This window comes from Amblyomma maculatum, chromosome 9, assembly GCF_055883805.1.
Source record: "Amblyomma maculatum isolate TAMU_Amacu chromosome 9, ASM5588380v1, whole genome shotgun sequence".
Lineage (NCBI taxonomy): Eukaryota > Metazoa > Arthropoda > Arachnida > Ixodida > Ixodidae > Amblyomma > Amblyomma maculatum.
Genome location: NC_139352.1, coordinates 5,655,675 through 5,675,280, shown reverse-complemented (window position 1 = coordinate 5,675,280; position 19,606 = coordinate 5,655,675). Strand labels below are relative to the sequence as shown.

Sequence of the window (19,606 nt, the reverse complement as noted above, 5' to 3'; positions counted from 1 at the left end):
TGAAGATGATTGACAGCTGCTGTGGATAACGCACGGACATGCCAGCGATTTATGGGCCATAAAAGGCTTTCGCCTTAAAACCACTAGAACTATGAAAGTCCATTTTTGTGCAGACATAAGTACATACTATTTATATTTGCGCACGGAGAGAAAATTGTAATTCAGTTTAGTCTCTACATCGTCTTTGCTGATCGCTAGCCAGAAAACTGACCTTCTTGCTGAGAAAAAGTGTGTCAGCAGGGACTTCGGTTGGAGCCTCAGGTGCCTGATCTTCATGCATGACTTGACTGCCACGCAAGCGCTGGATTATAGTTTAACACTTTCCTGTCCACGGGAAAAGGGGTGGTTTTTGGGTGGTGTCATTAATATTTTTTTTTCTTTACGAAAACTTGCTTGGTACAGGAGTGTCTGGTATCAAATTGTAGGGGGGAATTCCTCTTCACAATGGTATTTGTGACAATTCATATATTTATTTTAGAACTGACGAAAAAAAGAACGATCAGAAAAAATTGTGGTTAAAAAACACACAAAAGCATCAATTTTTTTTTTATACAAATAAAACAAAAAATTTTCGAAATATTTGTATTTTAATACAGGGACAAATGCAACATTGCAGCAAATTCTAGCTTTCTATATACAGTATTCGCTGAGTTTCCAGTAGTCGAGGTCAACTACGTACGCTGAGGTCGACCCCTGGCTGTCCTCTAGCGGAAAACACGACTCCCTGCGCTGCCGGCGGCAAGTAATACTTCCCAAAAGATGTTGTCATCCTGCAGATAACAGTTCTGACCTTCAGAACAGTGATCTCTTCCGATCAGCGCGCAGCAAAAGTGGAAATTTTGGGGGGAGCGAACACGAAACTTGTTGAGGCATGGTTGTCCACGTTCCGGGTCGGTTGGACGCAGTTTCGCTGTCAGTTCTAAAAATTGAAGAGCTGAATTTGTCTTCGAAATCATCTCTGCTGCTGCTTGCATCTAAAAACGAGCTCTTCGATGCGTCAACTTTTGCGGAAACAACCGTTTCCGCGTAGCGGGAGCGCGCGACGTCGACGCCATGATGTAAACAAGGAGCGTTGATCACCTGACTCCGGAGACCATCTAAACAGGCGCGGCGCGGCGGAAAAATTAAATCAAAAGTAAAAGTGAAAAAAGGGTTCTTCTATTTTCCAGTGGATGATGCCACTTGTCAAGGAGCAGTTTGTAAGCGGGAAAATTCGAATCGTGAAACCATCGATAGCGGGCTATCGATGGGAATAGGCGCGGACAGGAAAGTGTTAATAAGCATCTGGTGTGAAGTGTCGACCGCAAACTCGGAGACTTTGGCAGGTGTCCGATGCCTGCGTCGTGCTTGGTCGTAAGTCATTATTGGCAGTTGTATCTGTCCTGATACATATTGTATGCGTACCACACATTTCCACCTTGGAATTGTACTGACCCCATGTAGGCCTCACAAGCTCGTTGGAACACGATCGTCAAAAATTACACCAGTTGGTATTTGCCGTTCAGTTGGGCAAGTAGCAACATATCGAACAAATGGGCATGCCCGCTAGTCTTAGCCAGCCCTCCGTGGTCTAGGCTCAGTATCTGGCAAAGGCAGACATCTGGAGGAAGCAGCTAATGTGGTGTGACATGAAAACTATATATGTTGCAGGTTATTCCATTAGCAAGCCACTTAAATGCAACGTTTGCCCACGGAATGAATGTCTTCCTATGAATGAATGTCTTCTGTGAATGTCTTCTAGTGTGCAATCTGGTTCTCTGCGGGGACATTGAAACAAACCCGGCTTCCACGCAGAAAGAAATGTTTCAAGAGTTACTTGGGGGTCAAACTGTTATCCGTAACGATATTTCAGAAATGATATCACGACTATCTAATATCGAAGCTCTAATTAATAACCTGCAACAGACTGAGTCTTCTCTGACGGGAGGGGATCAGGTTCAAACTACTCTAAAGTCCATAGAAAACGTTATTGGCTTCCAGTCAAGGAAACTGACTGATCTCGAAGACAGAAATCGGCAGTCAAACGTAATCATTCATGGCATTTCTGAATGCGATGATAAAACGGAACCAGTTCTTAAGGAAAAAGTTCTCACCGAAGTAATGAGGGACAAATTGCTAGTACAATGCAAATCAATTGGTCGCATTCACAGGCTTGGCCACGAAGGCCTCAAACGGCCCATCATCATCTATCTATAGGATTCTAACGAAAAGAAACATATTTAAAAACTGCAGCAAACTTAAAGGTTCAGGCATGTCTGTTCAAAACGATTACTCGCAAGCAACGCTGAAGAAACGCAAGCTTCTGTGGGAAAGCGTGAAAGATGAAAGACTGCAGGGTAAAAAAATGCACCTAATTCATGATAAACTTGAAATGGATAAAGATCTGTTCTTTTGGGATGAGAAAAAAAATATGCGTGTCAAGATAATAGGGAACCAAAGCTGGAGTTCGCTCCGCGACGCCAGCGCTCAGTTTTAGCGGAGCGGAGAGGAACTACAAAACCTACGCGCATCCGCGCCCGCGCTGCTCGCGGCTGTCTGCGGAGCCTGCGCAGCCCGCTAGCTCGGGAGCGCGTGCAACAGGCAGTCGCACGTGCATGCGGAGCAGGAGAAGGAGAGCGAGGACGAAGGGGGATGGACGCGCATCTGCGCGCGCAAGGCCAGCGCTCTTTGCCAGTGGGGTTTCTTATTTTTGCTTTTTTCTGTGCCCCGGCTGACATAGTGGCTGGCTGGAAGCATGTTTTTATCGGTGCCTTCGAAAGCGAGAAATTATGATTATTTGATCGTCGTGGACATTGTTTTCAAAGAGCGCTTGTTGGCAGGATCAGACATTCAAAAAAAAATATATATATATGAACGCGAATTCCCTGCTCGAAGGCAGAGGCAAGCGAGAGGTATTTTGAAGGACTTGAGGCGGCACCTCTTGATGTCTCTGTTCATGTTGTTCACAGAATGAAGGGTCCAGCCATCTCATTGAGAATTAAAACACGTATACACAGTGACGAGTGCTCCGGGCGCTGGTTGGGGAGCTTCCTTTCCATTTGTGACTGCTCACTTGAAAGGGGCCTATTCAACTCTTTGGGGACACGCTTTAGGCGATGCTACCGGCGCCGTGGGGCCTGCTTTCGGCGCGTTTAGGACGCGTTCCCTACAAAAACACAAAGCATGCCGCCTTACCCTTTAGTTCCTGCTGACAGCGGTCAGGGGGCGTTCGCTGCTGCGGCACTGACATCCGAAATCAATGACCTATCTACCTTTAACGATGAGGGGTTTCTTAACGACCTAGGTCACTGACGAGAAGCCGAGGCATGCCATTTTTGCGGTAGTTTCCTCCATGAGACGAAGAGTGAGGAAATGCCTGATGACTTTTCATGCAGGCGGGGACATCTCTCCACGGAAACCTTTGTATTCTTAATTCCACAGCTACGCTGTGCAATTCCTAGTTCAGTTATCTCCTCTAGCGAATGCGCAGTTTTGAGCTCCCGAAGCAGGATCGCGTATGAGGATAGATTGAACGATTGACGTATGTGTTTTTCCTTTATAAGCGCCAAGTGATGGCACTAATGACGTATATCTGTTTTTTGAGACTGACTTGGTTCCGCGATGGCTGCTGCAGCACCGCCAGTTACAAACAGGTGCGAGATACGAGCGGTACGAGATACCTAAAAAAAAAAAAAAAGCCGACAACCATTTCGTTATTGTTTCCACACAAGTTTTGCGAAAAAGCACGCCGTCACTTTTTCATTCTTTTTTTTTTTTCCCCATTTGTTGGAACGCGACGGCGGTTAAAAGCAAGCGGAAGATGAGAGAAACAACCGAGCGCGCACGCGCAAACACGTGCTAAAAAGCAGCGCGGAGCAGACGACAGCATGCTTTTCGATGCGGCGGGGAGCAGACGACGCGGCCGTGTTGTGCGGAGGTTTTGACAGGGTCTCCATGGAGGGTGCTGACGCACAGAGCGGCGCAGCGCCCCGTGGCCCAGGTTTTCTCCCCTATAAACCAACGCTTTAGCCCGCTGCCATGAGCCCCGAGCCCGGATCCTGAACCTGAGACCCGGGCCCGATCCTCGAGCTTGAAACGGCCCGAACCTTGACGCCATTCTAAAGAATCTCACAAATACCCACGTATAATCAACCTAAATGCTCGGAGCGTAGTAAATAAAACGGAACCCCTTGAGATTTCTTTACTAGAACATGACCCACACATTGCCGTGATAGCTGAAACATGGCTGAGGACTGATAATCAACTTAAATGCTCGTAGCGTAGTAAATAAAACGGAACCCCTTGAGATTTTTTTACTAGAACATGACCCACACATTGCCGTGATAGCCGAAACATGGCTGAGAACTGAAATAGGTGATGAGGATGTTTTCCCAATTTGCTACCAAGTTTTTTGTAAGGATCGCCAATTCAGGGGAGGTGGTGTTGCAGTCCTGATTAAAGACTACATACAGGCTGCTTCCTTGGAGGAAATTCCAGGCCTCGAATGCTTATGTATAAAGATCTTATGCTGGGGCCATAGCTTCATTTTGCTTGCCATTTACAGACCTCCTGATGCTTCAGTTGATTATTTATTCAAACTAGAAGAGCACATGTCTCGGTTCCAAAGAAGCAAACTGCTACTGATTGGCGACCTAAACTTGGCTGGCGTTAATTGGGAGCATTTTCAATCCCTTCTTCAAAACAGCAATAATTTAAACAGTATACTTAACATGATGTTAACACATAATCTAATTCAAATAGTGCAGGAACCAACACGTGTGCAAGGATCTAGCAAGTCTGTCCTTGATTTGGTATTTGTGCCTAGAGAATTGCCTGAATACACTGTTGAAGTTGTGGAAGGCTGACCATCTGCCTGTGAATGTTCGCTTACGCATTGGCGCTTGTACTCAATCAGATAACCGTGTGAAGTTTCGATCTGTCGAAGACTACTCACGTGCTGATGATGCATCCATTATAGAACACTTAGAAACATGCTTTATTGATTTTAATGATGATGATTTAAACACACTTTGGGACCGTTTTAAAGATATGTGCAACTTCTGCATAGATAAGTTTGTGCCGAGCAAACGTAAACTTATTCGTCGACAAACGCCGTGGATGACACGTGAAATAATCCACTTAAAACGAAAGATAAAAAGGTTAAAAAGCGGTGCTTGCACTTAGGTAATCTAAACGATTTAAAGGAAAGCCTTGCGTGTGCAGTGCACACGTCGAAAGAAAACTGTTTTAATATTGTGCTGCCAAATTTTATTGTGGAGGAGCCAAAAAAGTTTTTTAATTATATAAGCGAAAAAAAGAAACCAATGTCGCAAGTTTTGGTTGATGGATCAGTAGTTACTGATCATAGGGATACTGCGCACCACTTCGACTACTTTCACAGTGTGTTTTCGAATTCCGGTGCTTGTCCATCCAGTGGTACAGTGTTTCACCCCCTTGATGTTAGTTTTGTTTCATATCCTGGCGTAGATTCCATGCTTATAAATTTAATAACTAAATCCTCATGTGGTCCTGACAACCTTCTTAACGTGTTTCTGAAGTGATATGCTGAATCTGTTGCAAACTTCTTAGTTATTCTCTTCCGTATTTCATTACTTCATTATTTCATTACGATGATTTAATAAATTTCTTAACGCTTACTGATCATACATTTTCTCTTATATGTCTTTCTGAAACCTGGCTCTTGCCTGCTACTGATAAACTCTTTCATATTCAAAATTACCGAGAAGAATACGCCTATCGCCACGATAGCCGTTATGGCGGGTCTGCCATTTTCATTTCTAGTTATCTAACATATCATCGCCGGCATGACGTTGTATTTTCCACTGACAGTTGTGAATCGGTTTGGATAGAAGTTTACAAACCATTCCTTTCCAACAGGAACACAATAATCGGAACAGTATATCGCTCTCCTTCCTCATCCTATTCTGATTTCTGCTCTGAGCTTGACCGAATACTTACCATGCTAAATCACGAAAACAAAAACATTATCATTATGGGAGACATCAACATAAACATTATTAACGAAAATGACGTCTACAGCGTGAATTATAACAACTGTTTCCTTGGTCATGGTCTACAATCACTTATCAGTTCACCTACGCGCATTATTCCAGGCGGCTCAACCACACTTATCGACCACATTCTAACAAACATAATTTCATCTCATATTGCTGGAGTGGTTGATACTCATTTAACTGATCATTTTCCTATTTTTCTTATACTGGATGGTGTTCGGAACATTAAAGAAACATTCCTTACGAGACAGTCACTTGATAACATCAAATTTGCTCGGAATATAACTCTCGCAGACTGGAGCCACGTCCTGAATGAAAGTTGTCCTAATGCAGCGTTTGACAAGTTTATCAGTTTAATAACAGAATGCCTTAGCTCTTCTACAACGACTTTTAACCAGGAGAAGAAATTCTCCGTGCCTCGAAATCCATGGATTACGGGAGGGCTATTGCGTTCCATTCGCAAAAAAGATAATCTTAGGAAAAAACTTAAAAAGCAGCCATTTAACCTCGCACTTCGTAACCGCTTCAAAAAGTATTGTCACACTCTAACAGCTGTGCTTAAGACTGCCAAGCGTACTTATTACCAAAACAAAATTAAAGCTAATGGAAACAACACGCGTAAAAACTGGGAACTAATTAAAGAGTGCTTAAATCTGGCTGCCCGTGAACCTACTATGACTAACCTTAGCGATGGAATCGACACTTTCTCAAATGCTATAGATATCGCCAATGCTTTTAATCGTATCTTCAGTTCTGACACAGCTGTCGTTAACTCACAGTCACCAGTGTGTACTCGCACCCCCCATTCTTTCTTTTTATACCCAACTTCTGCTAACGAAGTACTTTTAACCATTAGGCAATTAAAAAATACAGGCCCCGGGATAGATGGGATCGTCCCAGCTAAAATGAAGCTTATTGCCGAGGACATTTCACCTGTTTTGGCTCACTTAATTAACTCAATGTTTATAACTGGTAGTTTTCCTAATCAGCTGAAACGAGGAAAAGTGGTACCAGTTTTCAAAAAAGGCGACCGCAGTATAATAACCAACTACCGTCCCATTACTATACTACCGTTTTTCAGTAAACTGATTGAAAAACTAATTGTCATTCGGCTAACAAATTATCTTCTTAAATTCGATCTCTTAACTCCATACCAATTTGGATTTCGTCTGAACTACTCCACCGAACTTGCATTAATAGAATTCACTGACAAAATTAAACATTCCCTTGATCGTGGTTACTTTGTTGGTGCCCTTTTTATAGATTTCACAAAAGCATTCGACACAATTACCCATAACATTCTCTTTCAAAAATTAGAATGCCTTGGCGTTTCTGGTCCTGCGCTTAAACTAATACGTAGCTATCTCACTGACAGACTTCAAGTTGTGGAATTCAGTGGCACATTTTCTGACCCTAAACTAATTAACCGCGGTGTTCCACAGGGATCCATTTTAGGCCCTCTTCTCTTCCTTATCTATATTAATGACTTGCCAAAATGCCTCAACTACTCTAGTTCAATTCTTTACGCTGACGATACTACCATTTTTTCTCACGCTAGCGATGTTTCTGTTGTAACCGCCAATTTGAACGCTGACCTTATGAGTATTCACCTTTGGTGCCAAAATAACCATCTCCTAATTAATCCAAAAAAGACCACCTTTATGATTTTTCACTCGCGCAATAAAGAGGCAGTTCCTGCTCTTCAGGTACATTTAGGCACGGACACAATTTACCCGTCAGAATCTACTACATTTCTTGGTGTCGTCCTAGATAATCAACTAAAGTTTCATCAGCATACCAAATTCATTAAATCTAAAGCAGCCTTCGGTATTCACGTAATAATTAAAGCCCGACATTACTTTGACCTACCTACACTTCGCATGTTGTATTTCTCCTTCATACATAGCCACCTTTCGTATTGCATATCATCATGGGGTAACACATACAACACTCACCTTTCATGTGTTCGCCACCTTCAAAATCAAGCACTCCGCATACTTACCTTCAGCCCTTACCGTGCATCCGTTTTCAATTATTATCGCACACTTAACATACTGCCATTGTCGCTGCAGCTTAATTTTAGGTTGGCATCAATCATCTTCAAAACGCGAAATAAACATGTCGTCCTTAGTGGTTTTGAGTCATCCAAGCTTTTTAACAAAAGTAACACCAGATTTGCTGAACAGCATAATCTACTACTACCGAAAATCAGGACCAATTATGGGAAACAAACTGCATACTTCTCAGGCATATCTGTTTGGAATTCACTGCCTCCTGAAATTAAAGCACAGCGTACTATTCATTCATTTCATCGTTCATTAAAGACATATTTATTTTCTACCTTGATTTGTTCCACCGACTAAAGATGTTTTGTCTGGATCATAGTTTCCATGTTTACACTTTATTTATTCTTGTACCAATAATGCGCTAATTTCTGAAATTTGTGCATTTTTTGTTTGAAGTTCCTGTTTATTTAGAATATATTTGCACTGTTTCTCGTTAGTATTCTATTATAGTTTTTCTCTGCACGCCTGTATATTCTTTTTTTCACTGCCTAGTATGTTACCTGCTAATCTTATCCATTCTGTCATAGGAGGTCCCCCGGACAGTTTATACTTCGGGACCTCCTTCTGTAATACTAATAATCCATGTACATGTACCTCACAGTGAAAAATAAAGATGATGATGATGATGATGGACATTTGCCGAGTGACTGGAAGGTAGCCAGGGTTGTGCCAGTATACAAGAAAGGTGACCGCACGTTTTTGCAAAATTACCGTCCGATATAACTTACATCATCATGTCCTAAACTAATCGAACATGTTATTGCCAACCAGATTAATGAATTTTTAGATGCGCGTAATGTCCTCTCAAAATTCCAACACGGGCTTAGAAAAGGGTACTCAACAATAACGTAACTAGCGACAGTAATACATTCACTTGCGTCAAGTCTTGATAAGAACGGTCAGATTGATGCAATATTTCTAGATTTCAGCAAAGCTTTCGATAGAGTCCCACATGACAAACTAATATTAAAACTCCGAAGCATTGGCCTACCTGAAATTTTGATCATATGGATAACTAACTATTTAACCAATCGGTACAAATTTGTAGAAGTTAATGAGGAACAATCAGGTTGCCTTCCGGTCGGCTCTGGGGTGCCCCAAGGCAGCGTGCTGGGGCCATTATTGTTTTTATTATATATTAAAGATATTACAACTGACCTTGATCACAACGTGCATATCAGGCTGTTTGCAGATGATTGTTTGCTTTTTCAAGAAATAACTTTGATTAACAACCAAATCCATTTTAACTCCTCTCTGGCTAAGATTTATGAATGGTGTAAAATGTGGGATATGAAAGTTAACACTGATAAGACCGTTGTTCTTCGCTTCGCTCGCAGAAAAGCTCCACTGTCTTTTATCTACAGGCTAGGTTCTTCACCTTTGTTGGAAGAGGCCAAGTACAAGTATTTGGGTGTCACACTTGCTAAGACTTTGTCATGGAATTTACATATAGATAACATCTGGTCTTCCGCATTACGTAAACTATACTTTTTAAGACATAAACTTAAAAATTCTCCCTCGAGCATAAAACTGCTTGCTTACAATTCACTAATTAGGCCGAAACTTGAATATGCATGCGTTGTTTGGGACCCGTTTACTAAACACAATATCACCCGTTTAGAAAAGGTACAAAGAAAAGCTGTGAGGTTTATTTACTCTAAATTTTCTTCGTATGACTCACCCTCTGAATTAATGCAGGTTAATAGTATTGAATGTCTTGAAAAACGAAGAAAGAATTTACGCTTGCAATTTCTTACTGCGCTTCGGAATCGAGACCTAGCTATTAACCCTTCACCATATCTGTTGCTTTTATCATCGAGGCATTCACGCCACCATCATCCAAACTCGCTGACACCATATTTCACACGAACTGATTTATTCAAGTTTTCATTTTTTCCTCGCACAGTAACCGACTGGAATTATTCATTATTGCCTTTCTCCACACTTTGATGTTTATTACCTACGTTATTATTGTTCTGCTGCCATGTTGCTGCCCTGCTTGGACCTGTATAAGGTTCGCAGTATTGAATAAAGAAAGAAAGAAAGATCTAATATGAGAACAGTTCAATAGAAAAAGTGCATCCTTGACTTGTTCATAAATTTGCCTATAATGGCAATTGATTCCACTCACCAGTCAACAAGAATTGATCATTTCCCATTATTTGTGCCCCGTCAAACTTTGCCAAGCAAAAATCTGCGCGTGCGCTTGCAAAAACTCGCAGACCAAAACGTCACTTAGCAAAAAGTGAAAGCACGCTGTGACGCTCGTTTGAACACTTGATAAAAGGTAACCCTAGTTATTTTTCTATACGCCATTGTGGTACAGCCGTGCATAGGCTCGCCATCGCACACAGCTGAAATGCTTGTTAACAGCGGGCTGTTAACAAGATAAATATTAAATATTCTCTCTGTATGGTAATTAGGGCCACCTTCAGTAAAACAGAAGGCGGTGTAATAAGGCTGATGGGAAAACAAGCGCATGCATAGTAGAGAGCTTTCAACTAGTCATTTTTTCCCTGCGCGTTTTTCTTTTCATGCGCGTGGGATGAGTGCGTTGTAAAGCAGGAATGCTTATTATATACAGAATACACGCTTTTGCGTCACAGTTGCTGCAAGGTAGCTAGTTGGTTAGGTAGAAGGTGGTTTACTTCAAATATAGAAAAACAAAAAGCCCACTTGAACAAAAGATGTCAATACATTTTACTGACTTTCTCAAGCATACTTTATTTCACAAGTCTGCCAAATGTTTAAATAAATGCTGGTGCTTTGTCCTTAAATTTTCCTTTGTCTTGGTACGGACTATGAATACAATCCTTCTATTTGCAACTAACCCGAGTGTAGTAGAGGTGAGACCGAGTTGTACAGTGTCAGAGTCATGCGCTCATTGCATGAAACTGCACCAAATAAAATGTGACAGCAGTGGTGCCTAACGTGTATCGCGATCACATGTTGTTCATAGAGTGGGTCGGCCTTACAAGCAGGACGCACTGAATAAGTACAATTCATGTTTCGTAGCATTTATTCTGCAGGTGGATAAAAATAGTGCTGCGAGTAATAGGCACACTTCAATGGCAAAGTTTGTATCAGGGCGCCTTCAGTAAGGGGGATAGTGGCTTTGTTTAACATGCCCTGATGGCGCATGTTGCCACACAAATTTACTGTAATTCAAGTGGTTCTTGTTAGTTTTCAAAGAGCCATTTGGTAAATGGAACTTTTTCCTCGTTCCCTGAAGTTTGTATTAATGAGCTTTTCCTGTATATATGAAATGTGTTGGCTGTCAGCTGTCAAGTTGACGTTAACAACTCGCCCAACTCTCTGTACTGTTGGGGTTCTAAATCATTACCTTTGTTTCTTTCATTAATCAGCAAAAATTGCAAAATTTGCTGGTAAGCCTTCAAGTAGCCCAACTTTAAATAAAACGGAGAGTTGAGCTAGTTGGTACATATTTGAAGGGAATAACAGCACAAAGACGAGGGACAAGGAAGGAAGACAACACCCGCTCAGTTGCGAGTGTTGTCTTCCTGCCTTGTCTATCATGTCTGCGCTGTTAACGCATTCAAATAGCCCAACTCTGTACTGTTTCGACGTTAAATTATTATCATGTTTCTTTCATGAAGCTCTGAAAAGGGGAATGTTTGCTGAACAGCCTACAACTCGCCGAGATTTTTGTACCGTTGAAACATTAAATCATTACTGCTGAAGTTAAATCACCGACTCTGCCTTGCGCTTATGTCCGCCAGCACCGCACGTAAAGACGAGGAGGGAAATGGAGGGCTGGCCTTGTGGTGTCTTGGTAGCTGCTATGCTTTCGTGCGCATTCCTTGCCATTGCTCCGAGGTAGACCAGGATGGAAAGAGCAATGGCGGCCGATAGAGAAGGCCAGCGAAAAGACATTTGTGCAATGTGTCATGCACATAGCTAATGGCATTAGCCTTGATTCTGTGCTAAGTTTGCAACAACTCATCTCAAATGCGATTGTTCGCTGATGATTGCGTACTGTGCGTGTTCTCCAACAAGACGTAGACAGAATCAGCAAATGGTATGTAAAATGGCATATGAGACTAAATTTAAGTGGAACTCTCTGTATGATATTTACCAGAAACGGAAATTCTCACGTGAGCAATTATAATCTGAATGGTATGACATTAAACCAAGTTTCTGAATATAAATACTTAGGTGTTTACTTTAAAGCAGGCAGAAGCAGGTTGATTGTATTGCGTCCGGAGATGCGAAAGCTTTGGGCAGGTCTTTTCCGCTGCCTACTAAAGAATTATATTGTACAAGACCAATGCTAGGTCAATCCTTCACTATGCCTGGACAATTTGGGGCCCTCTAGTGGTGCGAGACAAAGCCAGATCAGAAAGGGTTCAGAATTTATAGCTGCTCAGTTTGTGTGGGGGATTTACTGAAAAAATATTTCAGCCGAGTCTTTTAAGGTGAAAGCCTTTAATTGTTCATGCTGTCGTGGACAAAGTGTGTCCCGCTTTTGCGGCGTTCTGATTGGCCGAGGCAGGATGCGTCCCTGCCATCTGCAATGCCACACTTGAACGCGCGCCAAGGAACGCCATGCGGCAGAAGCGATGGTGTACCGTCCAAACTCACACTTGCCGGAGAAAGTGACAGACGCTGCGCCTTTCCTTTCCTTAAACCAGTTATAATTTATATGTAGCACTGCAATGAATGCCGACAAGAGGCTAACGATGGGAGGCAAATTATAGGATAGGAAGGGTAGGCTTTCGCCATTCTCCTCTTAGGAGATATCTAAGAGACTCTCTAATTTTTTTCGATGTAAGTTGCGACACAAGTTTTTCATGCGAATTATCATTGTTGTGTTTGTATGGAAAGGGAGAAATATATACTGGCACCTCATTATATCTCTGACCGCGTAGATCACAGCTTCAAGGTACGGGAGATTGCCTGAAAAACTGATGTATTTCGATTCTTTTTTTTTTTTTTTTCCCAAAACAGTATGCGATTGGAACAAATATGTCCGATGTTTTCTTTTCTGCGCTATAATAACCATTTCAGTGTGGTGCTGTGAGATTTTTTGTTTTGTTTTGTCTTTGCTTTTTGATGCAATTTTGACTTGTTTCTGGGGCACACACTGCTTATGTTAGGATTTTTTTTATGTATACCCTCCCCCACTGTAATGCCGCTTGGCACTGTGGGTAAATAAATAAATAAATAAAATGTCTTTTGTGGCCAATTAGTGAAGTTGAAGAAGTGTGGAATACTAGGACGTCTGTGGTGCTGAAGAAGGCAATTTAGAGCATCACCAATCAGCCAGTTCCTAAGAAAAGCAGTTCTCATGTTTTGTGTCAGTGGAAACTGCACCACATGCTGCTGGCTCAGAAAGAGGTTCATGAAGCGTGCTAACAGGCCTCATCACTCTCTCCCACACGTTCGTGCAGGTGATCACAGATGACGAAGCTGAGAAGCGTGGCGCCTGGTACGACACCAAAGGCACAACGTACCTGTTTGACCTGGACTACCACCTTGCAGAAGAATCTGTTGATCAGGGGTCAATGTACACCGTGGATGCTGGAACATATGGAAACATTGCCCATTTTGTGAACCACTCGGTGAGGACATCAGCCGACTATGAACATATGCTGCTGTTGTCGCGAGCATCTGTGCCTGTAATTCGCTTCAAAACTACAGTAGTACTAAGCTGGACTTTATTCTTTTTCAAACTTTGTATCAAAGCCTTCTCAAGATGCTAGGCATTCTTTTAGACAGTATTGGTGCAATGTTTTGTATGGTCCCCCTTGGAGAAATGGCCACTTTGTTCTGTTCACTATTGCCAATCCCTCCTCTCGCCCTTGTCCACGGGAGCTTGGAGCTTAAATCATTAATAAAGAGAGCTAGTTTATGGATCATAGGGAAATCCTTCTAAAAACCTATATTTGTTAGGGTGGAAAAAATTATCTAAGATAAGGAGTTGATAGGAGAGTAAACAACATGTTTCGTTACTTTCAATCAGATGCTTTGAGAAAAATGGAGCTGCAATTACCTTTTTTAGCGACTGGGATGATTCGTGGCACAAAATGATGCTACCAATGTTCTTAGTATTTCTAGCACTTTTGAATTTATGACATTAGCACCAGATGAAGATTTAAGCTTTGATGACTCTATTATTTTTACGATGCTGTTAGCATCTAAAATAATGTCTGGCACGACTGGGTGGTTGAAAGCTAGAAGGTTCGGCAATTCGCCTGGTTCTTTAATGGATTTAGCGGTAAAAATTGTTGGTGTGATACATTCATGTTGTGGAATGAGGTTGTTTTTGTCATCATGGCTTGCAGAGAGAGATAAAACACCCATTGCTTGGCCCTTGTCTGGGTTATCATCTCCAATCAATGAGTGGAGGCCCCTATCATCCAAAATGTGGGTAACGGGCATAGGTCATAGTATTGAATAGAGTGCACCAGAGGAAGTGGCCCAGTTATCTCAAGAAATACAGTTGAAAACCTCTATGTAATGAATTCCTGAATTTAACGAAGTTTTTAAATTCCCCAGTGCCACAACCATTGAAGCCAATATATTTTTTACCTCTATGTAACGAAGGCGTTGCGGCGGTCAACTTTGATGTAACGAACTCTCGAAGCTGATCAGTCATTATTTTTTGAGCTTTTACTAAAAATTTGGCCGAAGAAATGCATTAATTTAGTGAATATTAGAACCCTTAATAAGCCAGCAGCTACATGAACGCCTGTAATCGCAGAATTCAAGCAAATGTCGATGATGATGATAGTATTACCTTCTAGCGCTGCTCCGTGGCTAACGCAGCAGCCTCCTTAGGCGTTGGTAGTGTAGGTGGCATTAGTGGCTGCAGTTGATTTCTTCGTAGGTACTGTACGTGCGTGTAGCACATGCAATTTTCGCGCACATTGTGCATTCCCAATCTTGTCTGTTGTTCTGCGTCTCGTGCATGTCTCGTGTGTCTGCGGATTTGCGGTGTTGGTTCGTCCGACGTGTTTCGGAAGTGCTAGGCCAGCCTTTCTGCCTGTATTCGTGGGGCTCTGCTTGTATCTGCGGCCTCAGTTCTTCGTGACGAGTTCAACGGCCAGAAAACCAAAAGGTTTTTCATTTCAAGACAAACTTGCCATTTTAAATGTGGTCTTCGCTGGCGAGAAGAAGAAGGACGTCGTCGCCCGTTTCAACATCCCAGCGAGCATCCTGTCAACAATTTTGAGTGTGGAAAAAATTAGAAGTGTAGTGGAGTCGGGAACAAAGGCTAAGGAAAGATTGAAACTGTCAACATATGATTATGTGGACAAGGCAGTGTTCACGTGGTTTTTGGACACTTGAGCCAAGAATATGCCCATAAGCGGAGTGATATTACAGCAGAAGGCGAAAGATTTTGCGTGCATCTTGGGCTATGATGACTTCAAAGTAAGCAACGGGTGGCTACAAGGTTTCAAGAGCCGACACAATGTCATCAGGAAAGTCATCAGCGGCGAATCTGCCTCTGCAGACAGTGATGCTGCTGCTTCGTGGGTGGCTGACACGCTTCCTGGAATACTGAGTCGTTTCGAAGCGGCTGAAATCTATAATGCCGACAAGACGGCTCTCTTTTATCAGATGCTTCCGGGCTGCATGCTAGCACTTAAAGGAGATGACTGCCGCGGCGAAAAACAGAGCAAACTCCGCGTAACAGTTCTACTGTGCACCAACCTTGACGGCACTAACAAGCGAGTCCCACTAGTTGTGGGAAAAAGTGCCCGTCCCAGGTGCTTTAAGGGGACGAAGTGTATGCCTGTGAAATACACGGTGAACACTAAAGCGCGGATGACTTGGGCAATATTTTCTGAAGGGCTGAAAGACTTCAACCAGGATGTCAAGCGGCAAGGCCGTCAAGTTTGCCTACTTCTGGACAATTGCGCTGCGATGACGAGGAAGAAGAGACTTCAGCTTCATCCGATGTGGCCGAAGCGTGGGATGAGCTATGCAGCAAAGGTGGTGCCCTCGACGACGTCAACCTGAGCGACTTTTTGTTTGCCGACAACGCTGCCGTAGCTCCGAAAGAAATGAATGATGAGGCACTTGCCGAAAGCGTGCAAAATCCTGGTCTGTGATGATGGTTCCTGTGAGCCAGATCCGTGTGACGTGCCCACCGCGAAGGAGATGATGACCGCAACCAACGTATTACACCGTTATACAAAACCTGCATGTAACGAAAAATTGCGAACTTTTGTCCACTTCGTTATATCCAGGTTCAACTATAGTAGATTGCATAAGTTTATGCATAGCACTGAAAGTAAAACCGACTTGAAAAATGAACACCTTGTTTCCCTGCTGATGATAAAAATGCTTTTTCTGCAGAATAATACCTTTCGCATGCATATGTATTGTTCTCATGTTTTACAGATCCAGAGAGCCTTTTATTTTTGTTGTTCGGGTGCTTTAGCTCCTTGTTAAGCCATGGTGGCAATAAGTGTTTGATTAGGGTGATACTAGGAAAGCTTTAATCTATTTAATCTATTCTTTGGTATAGCTTGTTCTTGAAAAGAGTTCTTACCTTTCCTGGGCATGAAAATTGCAAGAGTATGTGTCTTGAACTATGGAATGATTACTAAGGCATTGTCAGGGTGAGAAGTTAAAACGAGGTCGAGTGTGTTGAAAGAATGGTTGCTTTGTTTTGCGGTGTGTAATGTGAGCGGGGGGGGGGGGGGGGGGGGGCACAAAGCGAATGTTAGGGATCTGATAACAGAGTCGCTTTCGATGCTATATTTAGAAGTTCTGAAGGAGAGGTCAGGCTGAGTTAGTTGCTGAAAAGAAAGATGGGAGTGTGATGATATGAAGTGTTTACGATGTAAAATGCTTTGTTGCAACTAACAAATCATTTAGGTTGGGTGGTCGATAGCAAAAGCCAGTGATTGTGGAAACGAACCTCTTTGCCTGTTTGTTCTGTTATGTTGGAAAATACTGTACTAGTTAAAAAACGAAAAGTATCATTGAGTGACCTGCAGATGAGTTTCGCCAGGGTGTACGATTAGGTATGTTAGTTTTCTATGCGTGCAAGGCTCTCAATGGTGCTGGGGGTCAGGTTGCTGTTTTTGAACCTCCTTGGCGTCTTTTCTTGTAATTTCAGTGTGATCCAAACATGGCTGTCTGCATGGTGTGGATTAACAACCTGGATGTCCGGATGCCACGTTTGGCTTTCTTCACAAAACGAGACATCTGCGCCCATGAAGAGCTAACTGTTGACTACAAGATGTCGAGTGCAGGTCAGCACCCCGTTACGGTCATATGTTATATGACCGTCATATGGAGGGCACTGAAATTTGACATGGTGCTTGTCCGTATCTGCTATGAAATCTTTAGTGCTCCTTAAATGGGGGTTTAATATTGATGCTAATCAGTTGCAGTCGCTTGGTGGTTAGGATGCTTGTTTACCGAACCCAAGGATGCAGTATCAAATCCCGGCTGCGGTGGCCGCTTTTCGATGGAGGCGAAATGCAATGCGCTCGTGCTGTGCAGTGTCAGTGCACGTTAAAGAAAACCAGGTGGTCTAAATTTTCAGAGTCCTCCACTATGGCTAGAGCCCTTCACAGCCTTAGTCGCCTTGGGGCATTAAATCATATAAACTAAACTAAGCTAATCAGAAGGAAAAATCAGTAATGTAATTATTTTTGCACGTCAAATGTAAATTAACAGAAAGTAGAAGAAAAGATGAACCCATGCTGCTGGTGGGATCTGGACCCGTAACCTCTCTATTGTCTTGCGGTTGCCATATTAACCAAACAGCACCATACTAAACAACTGGCAGAGGTCATGGTTTTGGATCCAACTGGTTTCTTGTGTTTTTTTTTTTATTATACTTTTTGTTAATCTACTTTTCGACTGGAAAATAATTATGTTACTAATATTTTACTCTGATCAACACCCTTAATAAAAAAGTTTCCCTTTGCATTAAGTGAGGAGTGACAAGGAGATGTGCATTGCTCTTCATACTGTGGACCTTGCCTGTTATTTAGTACTTAAGAAAATCTTGTAAATCTCTTCAGCTTGTCAGAAGTCGAGCTTAACAAAAGAGTATGAAACATCAGGTTCTGTGAAGGCATTTGTGTGCTATAGTAGTGAACTAAGACGTCAGTTAGGATAGGTGATAACAAATATGAAAATTGGTGCCCACCCGCAACCACCTATAGCAGCACTATGGCCTTAAGATATAGTGGAAAGAGATGAAGATTATGAGCGAGGTGAATGTAGCAAGCAAATGTAGGGCCCTGAACTTCGCATTCTGGAAACTGAGAGACAACAACAATAATAATAATAATAATAATAATAATAATAATAATAATAATAATAATAATAATAATAATAATAATAATAATAATAATAATAATAGGTTCACAGGAAGAGAAAGGCACAGTATCTGTCACACTTGTTTCTGGGATGAACAGCCAGCAGGCTGTTCATCCCAGGCCCTTGAACAGTGTTCTCTAGACGTATTCGGTGACGCGTCTGTGACTCGGAAACGATGATAGCGAGCGGTGGAAGAGCGGCCAAACGCTCAAGTTCAGCTATAGGAGTGTGCTTAGGTAGACTGGATAGCGAGCGGTGGAAGAGCGGCCAAACGCTCAAGTTCAGCTATAGGAGTGTGCTTAGGTAGACTGGTAATAATGCGTAGTGTTGCGCGATGAAGGCGTTCGACCTTAGCGAAGTCAGTCTTTGACAATTGGAGGACGGGTGTGTTATAGAGGATATTTTTGACCGCCGCTACTCGGGCCATTGCACTGTAGGCATGTTGCCGCGCACCTCCGTGCCAGTTGGACAGACGACGAATAGTGTGTAACAGTGCTGGCCAAAGGCGTTGTAGCTGATGAACCCATTTCTGGGGACTGTTGCAGCTTGAGATGGGCAGGCCGAGAATGCGGATTTGCCCATTTGAGGAGGTGATGGTGTTGCCTCCGATGTGAAGATGGATCTGCATACTGGGTTTGGTTGTATGTTTTCCGTCGATACTAATCAATTCTGTTTTATGCGGAGCGAGTTCGAGGCCAATTTTGGTTAGTGTATCTTCAAGACAAAGAAGGGCCGCCTGAAGTTCAGTCTGCATAGAATATTTGTCTATGTAATCCGCTGCCTCAGTCCAGACAGTAATATCATCGGCATATATAGCGAATCTTGCGCTTGTGCCAAGTTCCAGATTCTCCGCAACGCGTGTCACGGCCAAGTTGAACAATATGGGTCCAAGAATGGAGCCCTGAGGTACACCCCTATCCAAGTAATAGGTTTTGGGCACCCAACTCGGAGCTTTGTCATGTAGCTGAATGGGTCTAGATGTCAAAAAATTGCGGATCCTGATTTGGGCACGAGTACTAGGAATGCGTTCGGCGAGTTCCTCCAGGATAACCTCATGGCGAACATTGTCAAAGGCTTTGTGTATATCGACAACCAGGAGGTAGGTAGCGCTGTACGATGAGCTCTATTCAGAACTCTTCGCAAAAGCCAAAGGCAGTCATGAGTTCCGAGGTTAGGGTAGAGGCCGGCTTGAGCTGGATGAAATCTAGGACTGAC

At 42.7% G+C, this 19,606-nt stretch overlaps 1 protein-coding gene across 2 annotated transcripts in view; it reads left to right on the top strand.

Annotated features, from left to right (window-relative positions):
* LOC146178157 (histone-lysine N-methyltransferase SUV39H2-like) overlaps window positions 1–19,606 on the top strand; it is a 126,377-nt gene that overhangs the window by 100,938 nt on the left and 5,833 nt on the right. For both annotated transcript variants that reach the window (XM_084577973.1, XM_084577974.1), the window contains 2 exons: window positions 13,492–13,662; window positions 17,175–17,310. In XM_084577973.1, coding sequence (XP_084434099.1) covers window positions 13,492–13,662; window positions 17,175–17,310 — 307 coding nt within the window. The remainder of the gene's footprint in view (window positions 1–13,491; window positions 13,663–17,174; window positions 17,311–19,606) is intronic.